Source organism: Poecilia formosa, unplaced genomic scaffold, assembly GCF_000485575.1.
Source record: "Poecilia formosa unplaced genomic scaffold, Poecilia_formosa-5.1.2 Scaffold130, whole genome shotgun sequence".
Lineage (NCBI taxonomy): Eukaryota > Metazoa > Chordata > Actinopteri > Cyprinodontiformes > Poeciliidae > Poecilia > Poecilia formosa.
Genome location: NW_006800069.1, coordinates 5,091 through 22,134, shown reverse-complemented (window position 1 = coordinate 22,134; position 17,044 = coordinate 5,091). Strand labels below are relative to the sequence as shown.

The 17,044-nt window shown below is 38.9% G+C and overlaps 1 protein-coding gene across 1 annotated transcript; it reads left to right on the top strand.

The window, feature by feature from the left end:
* The first annotated feature begins 5,527 nt into the window (after positions 1–5,527).
* On the top strand, positions 5,528–16,783 carry LOC103144670 (solute carrier family 12 member 3-like). Its single transcript, XM_016676183.1, has 17 exons — positions 5,528–6,137; positions 6,751–6,939; positions 8,498–8,654; positions 9,487–9,621; positions 9,794–9,869; positions 10,843–10,938; positions 12,036–12,175; positions 12,441–12,551; positions 12,664–12,775; positions 12,866–12,996; positions 13,073–13,157; positions 13,402–13,559; positions 13,681–13,788; positions 13,881–14,004; positions 14,108–14,209; positions 16,324–16,479; positions 16,596–16,783. The coding sequence occupies exons 2-17, from the start codon at positions 6,770–6,772 to the stop codon at positions 16,697–16,699; spliced, it is 1,965 nt and encodes a 654-aa protein (XP_016531669.1). The 5' UTR covers positions 5,528–6,137; positions 6,751–6,769; the 3' UTR covers positions 16,700–16,783.
* The last annotated feature ends 261 nt before the right edge of the window (positions 16,784–17,044 follow it).

Genomic DNA, 17,044 nt, shown 5'->3' with positions numbered 1-17,044 from the left:
CATCTTTGGTAGATGTAAACAGCCGGTTAAAACCCAGGCCTGGTTAGGAACTTGAATCTTCTTGTTAGATTAGACCAAAGTTCAGTGGTGGGAAGTAACTTGTACTTAAGTACAATTTTCGTGTATCTGTACTTTACTTATGTAGATTTAATAATGGATACTTTCTACTTTTAGTCCACTACATTTTACAGTAAGTATCTGTACTTTCTACTTCACTACATTCCGTTTTTTTCCGTTAAAATGTGAAGTTCAAGGACTTAAGATGGCGCCGTAAAATCCTAGCAATAACGTGACTTACGTGTCTGTTGTCACCCATCGCCTCCCCTTTTACTCGCACGCAAAGCTCAAAGACATGCGCAGACAGTGATTTCCTCTGAGCTGGAGAATATGTCTGTCTAATCGTCAGTAATATAATAGCGCTGCATAAATCATAAGATATGGCGACATGTAAATTCAGCAGCGCTTCGCCTTCACAGACGGTGGGGACTTTGTCCAACTTTTAGCGTCACTTGGAAGGAAAGCTTAAAAAAAGGTAAGCTACGTGGACGTGATGCTAGCAAAGCTAGCTGTACTGATTGAGACACACATGTTGAATCTCCAATGAAAAAAAAGTTGTCACTCATCGGCTGAATTGTTGTGTGGAGGTATGAGAGGCCCGGCCTCTCATAAGGTAGCCATTCTGCATAAATAAGCAGCTGAAAATAAAACAACAGACTCACCGGAGAAATCCCGGAACAGAATGTATATCATCCAGTTCAAAATAAACAGATTTCTTTCGTATAACAGCAGCCTTGTGAGTAGTGACTTCTCTACTTCTGCTGAAACGTGCTTAGTCTACATAGTCTGCCACTGTAGAAAACTTGGCGTTTTAGACCCCTTGTAGATCCCTGTGTTCTTCTTTACCAGCACAGGAGACATTTGGGTCTAGTGCCCTCTACAGGACATTCTAAGAACTAATAAGACAACACATTACACATACAGACAGATCTGCATAGTTTATGGGGGTTACATGTATATTAGCAGACTCCAGTGGGTGGCTACCAAAAATAAAGTCACCAGGCCTTGCAGTTGAGACTAGGACATGTGATAAGGAAGGAATGAAGAATGTCTGCATAACTTAATAAGATAAAGCAATAAGGTACAGGGTGAGCCTCAATTCCTTCTCAAAGATATAAAGACTTTTATGAAAACATTTTCATCACCATGTCAGTATTTCAAACTGTTTCAGCAAAGTTCAAGTTTCAAAACTTACAAAAAATGAAAACATATTCTGTTCTTTCCTTTTACACCAAGCAGCGTAAAAGGTTAATATTTCAGTTTTGGATCACTGAAGACGTACCTGACTTTATCTTCTTCTTCCAGCAGCGTGGGTGCAATGAGGGGCTTCAGCTGGAGTACAAAGGCTTTGTGTGCAAGTCGGTATTCAACGCCTCACAGAGAGTCTAATTATAGCAGGGCTATGGAGAACACACTGCAGGAAAAGTAAAAAAAAAAAATCTCCACCTATTAATGGGCACTCAAAGTTATTGTAATGTTCTTTTTTAGTTAGTTGGGCATTTTTTTTTAGCAAAACCTCTTTGCTACAGGACAATGTAGAACATTAGCCACAATGCAAACTCAAGCAGCTATTTGTTTTTGCTTCAGTGTATCTGCAATCAGTAATTCTTGGTTTCCTGTAACACCTACATATGCACATTATTGAAATCTTAAATATTTCAATAATGAAATATTGAAATATTTCATTATTGAAATAATGAAATATTATTTCATTATTAATGAAATAATATTTCATTAATATTATTTAATATTAATGAAATAATATTAAATAATATTTAACCCACTGATCAATTTTAATAGAAATTGATCAGTGGGTTTTTGGCATCATTCTGATGGAATTTGGTTGACAATGAAATCAGTTTTTGCTTGGACTAAAAAGGAATAGAGAAGCATAGGGGGCCCTGATACTATTTTTACTAATGGTCAGTGACAACACAGAGGAGGATCTTTGTGTTTATTATTGATGTGGAAAACACTGCAAGGCCATGTATTGTCAACAGTTCTGGAAAAAAAAAAAATAACGTTGAGTTATGGTTTAACTCCTTATAACAGGGGTGTCCAAAGTCGGTCCTCGAGGGCCGGCATCCAGCATGAAAACATGCTGGATGCCGAAAACATGCTGGATGTTTTCGGCATCCACCATGGTGGTAGTAACAAACTTTTCAGCAAGTCTATGTTCTTTTTGGCCTTCTAATGAGCCATCATTTGATCCAGGTGTGTTAAACCAGGGAGAGAACTAAAACATGCTGTCATGAAATGCATTTAGAGGTGCTGAGAAAGACACTGAGGATCCAGGTTGGAATGAAAGAATTATGTTTTAATGAAGAAAAAGCACAAATAATCCAAAGGGAATACTGGGAGAGGGCGGAGACTCGGAGGGAGCACTAGGAGGTGGGCTGGCGGTGGCGACAGGCGGCGAGTCTGCTGCGGCGACTGGAGGTCTGGCGGAGGTCTGGTCTGGTTGTCGCCTGGAGGTGGTGCTAGTCGTGGAGATGCTGGCGCTGGGGTGGTGGAGCGGAAGTCTGGCTTAGGAGGCACAGGGTCGCCAGGCATGACTGCTAAAGCTGTCTGGCATTCCCACTCTGCCTCCCGCTGCAACTCCACCAAACCCAGCCATTGGTTTGGTGTTGGCAGAGCCCTCTAACACCAAAAGAAGCCTGATGGAGACCCAGAGGCATCTGAAAACAAAGTAGGGCTCTGCCATAATCTCTCTAAAGTTCTTGATTGTTGATTTTAATTCATTCCAACGTGTAAGGTCCATGATGTTTATTTCTAGTGCGTTCCTCACCATAGCCACTTATGGTTGGATCCTTCTGTCATGAATGCAGCTAGAGGTGGTGAGAAAGACGCTGAGGATCCAGGTTGGAATGAAGGAATGATGTTTTAATGAAGAAAAGCACAAATAATAAAAAGTCCAAGCAGCACAGAATGAGAGCGGAAGGCTAAGGCTCAAAAAATTGGTAGCAACTGAAAGCTAAATAGACGGCAGCAACAGACGTATACCAGACAGGATGACAAGACAGCAGGGTTTCCCCCATAAAACTTGCTGAGCCCGGTGGTCGGGGTGCTGAGGCTGTCTATTTAACATCTTTTAAAAGATGTTAAATAGACAGGACATGTAAAAATATTACTTGGTAATTATATGTTATGGGAAAACATCACCAGTCAAATGCTATTTAAACCCACAACTAGTCTTAAAAAACAACAAATCAAAAAATCCAATTAAAACGAATATCAAGTATTTGCACTTCTGTTTAATCCAAATTAAGTCAGCAGCTCCATCAGGCTCCCAGGGCTTCAGCGGCCCATAAATGCTAATATTTTAACACAGACCACAGATACATAAATGTAACATTTATTTATTGAGATTATCATTGCTGCTAAATTTGATTTAATTTAGCACAATCTTATGTAAGATTTCAATCTTACATTTAAAATATATATGTAAGATTTTAAGGAGTTGGCAAGTTTACTTTATAAAAATTCAAAGTACAATAGTCAGAGTTAAACTGTTTTATTACCATAGCAACAATCTGATGCTGAGTTTAATCTTTGAGTTTGAGCTCTGTTATAATAAAACTAGTAAACTGCAATTATAGCTTATTGCTTTTTATGTTGCCCATTTAAACTATTCTCTTCTCTCAGATTAAATCTAACACAGAAGCAGTTAGTGGTGCTGATGTTTTTAGTAACGAAAGGGGGTCCCAAGTCAAATTCTGCTCAAGGCCTCATGCAGCCTTGGACCGGCCCTGCATGAGTTGACTCCGCTGCACTATGCAGAAATGTACAACAAACGGGAGATTTAACTTAATACTGCTAAGTTAACCCTTTCATGCATGACTAATGATGCTTTGTGTCAGGATTTTTTTTCCCAAATTTGCTTTGATTTTCTTAAGGCATAAAAAAGGTAGGAATTTTTTTTTTGTAAAAAAATGTCTTTTTTATTTAATTTTTTTTAGGTGATCAATTGTAATTTTCTCCAAATACAAAGTTATTTCAAAAATACATCAGTAGTATTAGTCTTTTGTCTGTCAGCCATATTGGATTTAACAAAAATAATTTCTTGCGTTTGCAACTGATGGCCAGCAGTTGATAGTGTATTTTATGGTATTTTATGACGCATTAGTGTTCACTTCAGTGGTCTGTGTGCATTTATAACATAAAAATCCACAAGAAGCACAAGAAAATGGCCTTTAGCTATTTAGCTATCCACTAGTGACAGCTAAAGTTAAATCTTTAGTTTTTAACAAGAGGACACACAAAATATTTTGGTTGGTTCAGTTTGTGGGCCGAGTTTCTCAAATTTCCGCGCACATTAACTCTGGCTACATGGACAAAGCATATATGGTTTGGTGCATCGCGTAACCCGGAAAAAATTATACTAAAAATAACTAAATAATGTAAAACCAACGTGAAACATGACTACGAGGAGAGCGTGAAAGCTCCTCACAGGGGTGAACTTGCATGATCAGGTTAGCGGTGGTTGGTTAACCACTAACGCTCCAACCAACCGGGACCACAGACATAAACTTTATCAGCACAGACAGAGCCGGGCGCTGGGCAACGTGTTGAGATGGAAAAGACGCACAAAATTATTTGTCCACAAATATAAATCATTCTCACCGCTCGCTCAATGCACCTCTGAAAGTGCGACTACAAGTTATTCCTGCGGTTCTCGTAGAGCTGCGCAACCAGAGCTAACGCGGCGGGGTTTGAACTCCTATCTTGATCAAAAACTCATAATTCCTGACGGGGTTGTTGGAAATATCCACACGGGTCAGCACGTGTCCAGTTTGAGTGAAAGGAGGCGCGCGGGATCCGCGCTGAGGTAAACTTAATCCAGCTACTGCAGCGCGCGAGGCAACGCGCAGAGGCGCCAGTGCTGTGATTGGTCCGGCTTTAAATGCATCAACTATAAACCTATCTTCTATAAACTATATGCATATCTTTTAGGAAGAAATCTGCTCCGCCAGTGAACCGCTCAGAGCAACAGAGACACTTGCAATCCATATTTAAAAAAAAAAAATCTTTATTATTATTATTTCCCTTAAACCATTAACAAGAAAGGCTTAGCCTGGCAGTGGGGCTAGTAAAGCATGGTGGATCGCCAGGTCTATAATACACTGGGTGAAATCCTGAGACAGATATAACAAGGAACCAACGAGGAACAAGAAACACATTTGGGATTAAATACACAGAAGGTAATCAAGTAACGAGACACACCTGGGAAGAATCAAGAAGAATCGAGGACAATACAGAGACTCAATAGACATAGAAACCTAAAATAAACACACAGAGAAACTCAAATCCTCACACATGCACAATGCTGGCCCTCAAGGACCGACTTTGGACACCCCTGCCTTATATGTAAAAAAGTTTCAACAAGTTTGAATTTCAAACTGGTTTTCAAAATTAAAAATAAAGAACATCTCCATCTGAAATGGAAAAAAAAATAGATCTAAATTTGGGATTATGTTGTGCAGCTCTGTTTTTTGTGGCATTTGTACATTGTAACACAGCTCAGGTAAATGCAAAATTGCAGATAAAACAAATTTTTGGGGAAAAAAAGTCAATTGATTTCATGTTGGGTAGCAACATAAGCAAGTCGTATTAATCTTTCAAAGCTGCCATGGCAACTTGGTACCCGCTTGTTCTCCCTGTTTACTCTAATAACTATGCGGCTACCAAATCAGTGGCTCATGCTTCCATTGTTTTGTGTCTAGAACTCACATTTCCAAAAACCAACTTCCAGAAACTAGATGTCACATCTATAAAGCCATTGTAGAATCAGATTTGCATATGTGTGACTGTACGCACATACCTTTCCGCAGAGTCCGTCTGCGTGTTTATTGAAGACAGAATGAGTATGATTATGTGTGTGTGTGTGTGTGTGTGTGTGCGTGTGTGTGTGTGTGTGTGTCTGTCTGTCTGAGGGGGAGGGAATGCATGGAGTAAATGGGAGGGATTTAACCTGCCTCACCAAGGTATAAATTGCAAGAGTTTTGCGGTGCGTTGATAAAAGGAGTATGTTTGATCTGGGGACAAATCAAGTAGCTCTTTCATCAGCTACAGAACCACTTGTGAGTATAAGGTCTTTCTTTCTGTCTTTCTTTTTCTTTCTTTCTTTCTTTGTTTCAACTTTTTATTTGACAGTAGACTGAATAACTCTTTTTCAAAGTCATAAATTGGAACATGGATTAATATTTGTTTGCTTCTTATTTGGGAGAGACTTCAGATTTCATAATGTCTTAAATTTGTATTTGCCAGAATTTGTCATATTATTACCAAGTATGATGCAAGTAAAACATCACGTTTCTATGGGAGTTCACACCAAAATAATATATCATGAAGCATATACAAAGGCATATACACATTTCACTTATTTTGTGTGCTTAGACAATATACAGTAAGTCAGAAAATGAAAATTACACTATGTGCCATATGCACTCTTCATAGATGATGTCAAAAAGATTCAAAACTAAAGAAAATATCAATGTCTCATATATTGTTTATTTTTTGGCATTACAAAGTTATATTTACATTCTTAAAAAAAATAGCAAAATTTGGAGTGCTTAAGGTTTTTTTTTACTCATGTCTCTCGTTATAATTTTGGTCAAAGTCTAGCATGCTGATAAAAAATAAAGTGAATTTGTTAATTTAGTGTATTCTAGTTTAATGATTGTCGTTGTACAGGAATCACAAAGACGCGCTGATGGGGCAGTTTACCTCCAAAAGTAACGTAACTGCCAGGGGGGTGCACTCTTCCACCAATGAGGAGGGGCCTCCCAGGTACTCCTCACACCACTTTGACAGCAGCACCATGAATGGAGGCAATGGGCTTCGAATCCCTCCCACCATCGTCGTCTCCGATGAGGAGTCCAGGTTGGTGCCGTCATTAAGAGTCCGTTTTCACATTTTGGACAGGCTTTTTTTTTGTCAATAGGAAATGCACTTTTGCTTTTGAATCGGGTTAGGAATGGATGACAAATTTCCCATCCTCCCACCCTGCTGTGTTTTACTTCCAATTGTCATGATTTGTGGTTGTGGTTGTGAGTAAAGACGCAGGAAGGCCTAGGTAGACATGAAGAAAATAATGGTTTAATGATAAATCCAAGTAGCTGATTCAGGAGCACAAGGATCAGATGGTGTTAGAAGACACACACGATGTAGCACGACAAGGACCCGACAAGAGACAAAGACAACAGGTGGGTTTAAATACACAGTCAGGGAACGATAAACACCTGGGAACAATCAGGACAGGACGGCACAGAGACTGACAGGGGAACAGAACTAAATAAGCACAGAAAAATCTCAAACTAAATACACAGAAAACACAGATCACAACAGTTACCCCCCGCATCCCCAAGGGCAGCTACCAGATGCCCAAACAACAAAAAGTCAACAAAAAACAACTCATCAGGGTGGGTGGAGGGGCGACGGACAGAGAGCAAGAGACCACAGGGAACAACACGGAAGAAACTCAGTCCAAACAAAAAAGAAAAGCAGCACAGCCAAAGCAGGGCCTGCCGTGGATAATCCAAGGGCGTCCACGGTGCAACAGGCGGACCCTTAGAGGCGGGTCCGGTGGGCGTGGCCGTAGCTGGAGCCACGGGGGGCGGCGACGAGACCTTTTGGGCCCAACCCCAGGCTCGGGAGCGCCGGCAGGGGGCGGAGACTCCGGAGGAGCACAGGGAGGCAGGGAAGCAGCAGATGCTCAGGGGGCGGGATCTCTGGCGGCTCAGGGGAGCAGTAACGGCAGGGTCCAACTCCGGGCGGGCAGATCGCTAGCCACGATCCCCTCAGCAGCCTCGGACTGGGAGAAGCTCCTCCAAAAAACTCCGTCTTTTGGCTGGGTCTTTTTTTTCCTGCGTTCCTCACCTTGATCTGGTCGGGTCCTTCTGTCATGATTTGTGGTTGTGGTGGTGAGGAAAGACTCAGGAAGGCATGACATGAAGAAAATAATGGTTTAATGTAGTGTTTCTCAATCCCGGTCCTCACGTCCCCCCCTGCCCTGCATGTTTTAGGCATTTCCCTTGTGCCACACACCTGGATCGAATCTGTGGGTGATTAACAGGCTTGTGCAGTACTTGATGGTCATGCAATCATTTGAGTCATTTGATAGTGTAATTTTAATAACTGTACAGAGGAAGCTAAATGAGAATGCCCAATATAAGGTTGTGTTGATCTTCTGTTTTAGAGGAGCATGTAGTTTACTATGTTGAAAAGAGAAAGTTGTGGATATTTAACAGACTGTAACAAACTCAGAGCTTTACAAAACTAATGCATATTTAGCCTTGCCCTGCGCTGCTCCCATCAGTCACGCATCCTAGAAGATTTGCCCTTTACTCACCCTGTGCTTACAACCAGCAGCAAAATGGAGCTGGAAGGTATCAAACAAAAGCCATAGTTTTCAGACATGCTTCTGCATCTTGCCATGCAGCACATCAGAGCGTCGCGGCTCCAGGGCAGAGCTGCGCAGGTCCTCCGTCTACAGCACCATGGACCTGGTGCCCCAGCTGGAGCATTACGCCAATACTTTGCCACGCCAGATGACAAAGAGCAGGCCGTCTCTTGAAACCCTGCGCAAGACATTTGAGGTACGTTTGTCCTTCAGTTTGTGCTATTTGACAAATTTTTCCATTTTATTAATGCATTGTTCTGCTATGTATACTCAATTTCTTTACATCAGTGGCAGCATATGGGAAAACATAAGGATTGCAACTGATGAAATTTAGCCCCTTTAAATGAAATGTGATATATAAGTGTTAAAAATGTATTATTCAGACTGCTTTAGTATTATGTAAAATTTACTTTTTTAAGCTTTACATCATGTTATAATCAAAATCATACTTTAAGTGTTGCCTTGAATCTTTCATGCATTTCTAAGAAATCCTTGAATCTCTCAAGGCAACCATTCAGCTGTCCAAAATGTCTGAGTGGACCTAGCTCCGCCTTTGAGGTGCAGCTCCTCTTTGGAGCGGAAATTTCCAAGCTTCCACCTCATAAAGCAGCCCTCTATGCGACTCCCCCATTCAGCTCCTTCAGACTAGCCAGAGGCAATTAGCAAACACTTGATGGAACTAGCATCTGGTAAGCTAATTATAGGAGCTACTACTCAGTGCAACGCTGGTAAAAATGCTGTTAAATGTTTAATAGAGGAGTCATGTTCTGATGACTTCCTGAAGGCAGATTGTTGGGAAGAGAAGAATGTTCTTAAAGAGACAGAGGCCAAATTTTAAGGTGTTAAATTTCTTTTAAGTCACATTTGATACACATAACACTTTCATAACAACTGAAGGTAACATTTTGTGCTCTAAAATAACTGGATGTACCTGGAAAACACCTAATATCGCTCCTCTAAACAAATTATTTAACAGTTTAAGCCTGTCAGATGGTTCAGTTTCATTGGTTCTTTCCGTTGCATTAAAGGTTGTGGAGATCGGAATGGACGGAACGTCCACCTCTGACTCAGGCAGCCTGCCGGCACCAGATATGGAAAACGAAGAGTCCGAAGATCCTAAAGGGGACGCTCCAGTTAGATTTGGCTGGATAATCGGTGTCAAGGTGAGATTTTGTTTCTTAATACTAAATTTAATGCGGGTAACGGAAATGTTAAACATGCTACACTCATGAAAAAAAAAAGTCACATTTCTGAATTGGCAGCTAAATTATCAGCACAATCACCTGGTCACTATGGAAATATCCCCCGGCTGTTTTCATTGGTCTTTGGTAACAGATGCGCTGCATGCTGAATATCTGGGGCGTTATCATGTTCCTGCGTCTGTCATGGATCACGTCTCAGGCAGGCATTGGTGAGTCATCGCTTCCGGGTTTTTTGAACTCAGTTTATTTGATTTTCTAGCACACAACGCACTGAATTTCTTCCTTATCTTGAGAATATCTAGATTTTTTGTTAACACTTTATTTGAAGGGGTGTGCATAAGACTGACATGACACTGTCATAAACATGACATAATGTCTGTCATGAGTATAAATAAGTCTTTATGAATGTTTATGACTGTTGTCATGAAGTGTTCGGTAAATAATGACACTTTTAATGCAAAGTTGCTCTAAAAGTTGCGTTGAAAGTCCATTAAAAGTGCCAACTTTGCATTAAAAGTGTCATCATTTACCGAACAACACTTCATGACAACTGTCAAACAGTCATAAAGACTTCTTGACGTTCATGACAGGTGTTATGTCATGTTTATGACACTGTCATGTCAGTCTTATGCACACCCCTTCAAATAAAGTGTTACCGGTTTGTTTTATTGTGTAATTCATTTTACCATTGATATTACTGGAACTCTCCATGTTATCACAGGTAAATAAATCTGGAAATTTCTACAAAATCTTTGATGTTCTATTTAAAAATGTAAGACTTAACCCTTGTGTTTACAAATGGGGTCCAACCGACCCCACTCCCGTAAAACTTGTATCATTTGCCACAGTCCTCTATGTTTGCCTCTGTCCTTGCACGCACAAGGAAATGTAGGGCAGAAAACCCAAACACAATGTAGTAAAATGGTGTTACACATTTTTTAAAACTGTGAATGAATTATGTTTAATACGTAATATATAATATAATATGTGTAATAATATATCCATATATGACATGGATACTTGATTTGGCATATACATCTTGGAAAGGAAAGGAAGGAAAAAGAAAAATAACAAAACAGCAACAGATTTGCTAAGTTATTTTCTGAACAAGTTCAAGAAGGAAATAAAATACAGGAATGAGCTATAATTATGACTAATAAATATATATTCCTCTGATGACAGTGCTGACTTGTGTAATTATCCTGATGTCCGTGGTGGTGACCTCTGTGACTGCACTGTCCATCTCTGCTATTGCCACCAATGGGAGGGTCAGATCAGGTGAGTCCATGTGTAAAGAAATGAAATGTAAACATTAATTTGCATTATTGTAAATTAAAAATGATGCACACTATGGGAAATACGTAGCTTGGGTCATCAGTACAAACAAATTATACATCACCGTGCTGCCTGAATTTAGTGGACGCTTGAAAATTTTGTACTCAGCATAGAAACATGATGGGAACAATGGAATGATGCACAAAATATATGTGTAAATAGAGTAAACAAAAACACTTTTATTAATTAAATTTGTTATACAACAAAGTAAGCAATGGAAGACAAAAATGCTTGATAATTGCCTTGCAAAGATCCTTACTCTGTTTTATTCTGACAACCTGCTTTTACTGCTAATTAACAAAAGTACTCACTTTCTTGTACAAGTTTATATAAATTGGCAATGGCTGCCTTTCCATTGACTTGAAATTTGAGCAAATTCCGAAAATAAATTTCCCAATGTAAACACAAATTTAAAAAACAAAACAAACAAACAAACAAACAAAAAAAAAACAACACTTTTTACATGAAGAAATTTTTTGCCCTGGGTTGAAGTGTGTGTCGTTTAACGACTTATTGCGTGACCAAACCTATTCACGTGATTTTAACTGTATTTCTTATTTAGTAGAAACATTCAACATTAGTGGAATATCAACAAAGTTTGGCTCACATTTGTTGTGGGATTTAGAAATAATGCAGGAGGTGCATTTACAAATCTGCAAGCAGTTCCATTTGTCGAACTAGACATCCTGATAAAAAACAACGGGTTCTTTTACTTTACAATTCTCCTAAAGACAGATTTTTGTTACCAGAAAAAAAAATCTAATCTTTAACTTTCTTTCCAGTTCACAGATCTACACTATTTTGTGTGTTTCAATCACACAAAATCGAAATAAGACACAAATTATAGACTGACATGGCAAAGTGTAAACATAAACAAAAAAAACTAAGTCAAAAGGATAGGAACAATTTTGAGAGGCAACGCAAATCTTATAGCTATAAACTACTTTATTATTTGAGTATTCTTTTGTTAGTTTTCATAAAAATTGTCTTTTGTGTGTGTGTGTGCGCGTGCGTGTGTGCGTGCGTGAAACATTTTGCAGGCGGAGCATATTTCATGATCTCCCGCACGCTGGGTCCTGAAATCGGAGGACCAATTGGACTGGTGTTTGCCTTAGCAAACGCGATGGCCTGTGCGCTCCACACTGTTGGTTTTTCATTGGTGGTTCGTGATTTGATGCATGTATGTGGATCTTTTTCATCTTGTGTCAATACTTGTTTTATTCAGACAGAAAAAAAAAACATATTTATAAGTTCAGTGAGTATGTTTTAAGGTGATTTTAGTGTATGCCAAAAGAATGTGAAGGTTTTCATGCATATTTTTTGGAAAATGATTTAAACACAGATACAGGTAAGTATTTCCATAAATGTTTTCATCGTATTATGCCTTTCATATAAAACCCCAATGTGTTGCATAGCTTTTTTGAGAATTATGTCACTCATTTTAGGAATTTGGTGCCATCATGGTGGATCCAATCAATGACGTTCGCATTATAGGCGTAGTCACAGTCACGATTCTTCTTATGATTACTCAGGCTGGAATGGCGTGGGAGTCCAAGGTGAGCCTATCCGTGGGAAATTTTGTGCGACAAGGCAACACCATTTTGCTTTGTTCATGAAATGTTCTTTGACTTAATCATTTTTAAATAACTTGCTTTGTGTTGTTTTCAGACCCAGATTTTGTTCTTCCTAGCGCTTATGGTGTCCTTTGCAAACTACCTTATTGGCACTGTAATCCCTCCAACCATTGAGAAGCAGGCTATTGGCATCTTCGGATACCGAGGTAAAGAACTCTTCTCTTTCCCACCAAACACTTCATTCGACGACGTAATTGGAAACACAACTCCTGACTCGATGTCAACGCTCTCTACAGGCGATATTTTTGTCCAGAACCTCACACCAGACTGGCGGGGCGCTCAAAACGATTTTTTCCGGATGTTCGCCATTTTCTTTCCTGCTGCTACTGGAATTATGTCCGGGGTCAACATCTGTGGAGATCTAAAGGTTTGAATCTCAACAAGGCTGAAAGAAAAACATTGAGCAACAAGGAGCAAGGTGATGATCAGCTTTCTGTTCGCAGGACCCTGCAACAGCTATCCCAAAGGGTACATTGATGGCTATTTTTTGGACAACATTGAGCTACCTGGTGATAGCAGTAACTACAGGTAGGTAACTTTTATAACATTACTACCTTCATCTTGTCTAATTATTGATTGACTCAATATAACTTTGAGCTTGCTGAAGTTAGTGTTTGCCAATACTGACATTAAAATTGTTAAACAAAATGAAAATGCAAGAGGTAATCTTCCTGTTTAGTGTCCATGCAGTAAAGAAACTGTAGTTTTCCAAAAAATGTGGTAAGAAATACCAGAAAGTTCAGCTCAGACTTGGATTATTTTTTTTTTCCAGGGTCATGTGTGGTGCGGGACGCCTCTGGGAATAAAAGTCACATCCTGACGGGAAACAACACGGACGGTTGCGTGGGACTGGCGTGTAACTTGGGTTGGAACTTCACAGACTGTAGCCAGTCGCAGACCTGTCGATATGGACTCGCCAACAGCTTCAATGTATCTATCAAACTCATTGTTGTGGATAGATAGTTCAGTTTCACTTAAGTGTCGTTTACAGTCTTTAAGCATGGCTGTATAAAATGATCTCCTGTTGACTTTACTCAAATATTCTAACCAGGTTCTTGGACAACTCTCCGGTTTTTACTACATCATCGTTGTGGGAATCTTTGCTGCCACTTTATCTTCTGCCCTGGGTTTTCTTGTCTCTGCTCCCAAAATCTTTCAGGTGAAACAACGTTCACCTAAAGTATTCTGTTTTATACCACTAAATTGCGTGTCAACATTGAATAAAAAACAACTTTCCTGTCTTTTTTTCAGTGTCTGTGCAATGACCAGATATACCCTTACATCATTTTCTTTGCGAAAGGTTATGGGAAAAACAACGAGCCACGTCGAGCTTATATTCTCTGCTACTTAATTGCAACAGCCGTCATCCTTATTGGTGTGTGAGATTTGATTTTTTTTTTTTTTTACAAATGATTATTCATATTTTACACAGGTTAACAGTGTAAGTTTACATTTTGTCTTTTTGCTGCCCACTACAGCGGACCTTAACGCCATCGCTCCCCTCATTTCTAATTTCTTCCTTTGCTCCTATGCCCTGATTAACTTCAGTTGTTTTCATGCATCCATCACCAATTCCCCTGGTAAGTCGCTTACCTTTTTTATTTTAATTAATGTATTTGCAGTTAATATAGTCTAAAATTTGTCATTAAATAATTGCTGTTGCTAATGACATAGTGTAAATAACAGAGACCCATAATGGGGTTTATTTTAAGAGCAAATTTATACAATCAATGTTATTTAGGACAAAATAAATACTCATGAAAATAAGACTTTATGCATATAATACATATAATTGTAATCCAAGATTACAATTGTGTTTCTTTCAGAAAGGAGGAATGTTTAAGTTAGTGTCTAGATTTAGAAAGTCTATTTTACTTGGTTGTTAGAAGTGTTTTTGACTGAAAATAGTTTGCGAAATTAGAAATATGGATTTTGGATGTGGGAATTACTTTCTGGAAAGGAGAAAATAACTTTAAATTTGGAACAGAGATAAAACAAATCACCTTCTAAGAGGTGAAGAGGCCTTCTACTTTGTTCTAGTAAAGCTAACCTAAGTGAACACATTAATATTTTCTCATGACGAAGGGAGATTTGTTTATTATGTATTTATTTACTTTTTTTTGTGTTTATTTATTTTCCCCACAAGCACACGCAAAATAGGTTTCACACTGAATCCTGGGCCACTCCTGTACAAAGAGTCTGGAACATTTTACTTGCTCTGACAGAGATTTGTAAATTTGAATAGATGTGAGCAATTTTGAATAGTCAAAAGCAGAAACAAAAGTTTGCAAATTTAAAACATGTTTAGACAAGCAAAACAGAATTAAAACCAATCTGTAAGTCTAAAAACTTTATTTCCCCAGAGATTATACTATCTTTGCTAAGTAAAAATACCTTAGCCTCATTAATGCCTAATGAGTTTTGCTACAGATTACCAGAGGTGGGTGGAGTACCCAATAAAATGTACTCAAGTAAGAGTAGCATTACTCCAACATAATTCAAATAAATGTAAAAAGTAGCTGTCTAAGAAATTGCGTAAGAGTAAAAAAGTATTTGGCAAAAAGTCTACCCAAGAACTCAGTAACTTAAAAAATGACATAATCAGATCGACCAAAATATAAAGTTAAGTGGAAATGTTGGTATCTTAAAGACAAAAATAACAAGAATTCATATACCATATTTCCCGGACTATAGGGCGCACCATACTATAAGCTGCACCTTTAAAAAAAATAAAAATCTGGAAACGTACATACTGTATATAAACCGCTGGTATCTCTGTTGCTCTCGGTTTTCCATAAGGACCCAGCAGAGGGCTGTGTCCTAATAAATCTGCTGGATATATTAAGAATGCAGCCCTCCGTCTCCAAAGCCAAATCATGGTTTTGTTCACGCTAAGCTTACGTGCAGCGGCTCTATTTCCCTCCTGTAGTGCCAGATTGACAGCCTTCAACTTAAAAGCTGCATCATATGAGTTTGAAAACATTTCTCTGTTGTGCCTGCTGCTAGCATGAGCTTGTTAAATGAAAATTAGCACGTTCTTCTTTGATTTACAATTTTGACTTCGAATGATTCACTTCCTGCTAAAGAGCCCCCTGGTGGTTGAAGAAAAATCCACAGAAAAGCCGAACTGGGCTATAAGCCACATGGTTCAAAGCTTAGGAAAAAAGTAGCAACTTATAGTCCGGAAAATACGGTAAGTAACAAAAAATAAATAAAGTCAGGCAAAAGAAATTTGTTCCAAATCAGTTTCTTTGTAAACTTATGAAACTTTAACAAAAACTGCAGGTCTGTGTCTGGTGAATTTGTGGTTAAAAAATCTCTGTTTTCCATTCAGTGGGTAGAAAATCCAGAAATTTTACTCAAGTAAGAGTTTAAATACTTCATAATAAAATAAGTAAAGTAAAAGTCAGTATAGTAAAAATACTCCTAAAAGTATTTTTTTTAAAGTTACTCAAGTAACTAAAAGTAACTAGTTATACTACCCAACTCTGCAGGTAACTCTCTAAAGTTCTGCCTCTGTATGAGTCAGCTGGTTTAGCATCTCCGTTCACATAGCAGATTGGACAAACATGACCAACAACCCTTCTTAGAGAGGAATATCAAAAAGTACATCTGGTCATTTTAGACAAACTTTTAGCCCCACATTTAAGGTAGATAATGTGGGAAAACACGTCTTATTTGTCGACTCTTTCAGGCTGGAGGCCGTCCTTCCACTACTACAGCAAATGGGCGGCTCTGTTTGGAGCGATCATATCTGTGGTGCTGATGTTCCTTTTCACCTGGTGGGCCGCTCTGGTCACCTTGTCCATCATCATCTTCCTCTTAGGATACGTCAACTACAACAAACCAAGTGGGTGCAGCTCGTTGAGCCTGAGCTCAGTTCAGCTGAGAGATGTTGAACTGAAAACAAGCAGAAAACTTTCTGCTGCGTTTGCTTTTGCTAAGCCACTGCTTCTCTTTCCACAGAGTTAAACTGGGGTTCGTCAATGCAGGCCGGCACATACAACATGGCTCTGTCTTCCTCCGTCTCTCTGACCGGAGTGGAGGATCATGTGAAGAATTTCAGGTGAGTCGTCCTAAAGAATATTGTAGATTTTCAATATATTTTTATTATCCCAATAATGATCTTTCCTTTGTTTATTCATTTATTAAATGTTCTTACTCCAATCCTTGGATATTTTTACTTATTTTAATTGTACATGGTTCTTTAAAAGTCCTGTGAGTAAATATATTTGCTCATTTATCCATAATAGCTGGAATTTTCAATATCTAGCAAGTTATTTTTGCAATTTACTGTCTATTAAAAGAGTGCCACTCAGAATAATTTCACTCGATGCTGTACGGGAGATAGCGCAAAGTGGGGCAGAATTACGGTAAATTTGACTGGATTGTTGCCGACATGTTTTGTCTGGAAG

Bases quoted from the DNA above. Each gene is read 5' to 3' on its own strand.
- LOC103144670 (XM_016676183.1), top strand. From the start codon at position 6,770: ATGGGGCAGTTTACCTCCAAAAGTAACGTAACTGCCAGGGGGGTGCAC. The intron at 14,005-14,107 runs GTGTGTGAGATT...TGCCCACTACAG, and splicing joins AACAGCCGTCATCCTTATTG to CGGACCTTAACGCCATCGCT. The intron at 14,210-16,323 runs GTAAGTCGCTTA...CGACTCTTTCAG, and splicing joins ATCCATCACCAATTCCCCTG to GCTGGAGGCCGTCCTTCCAC.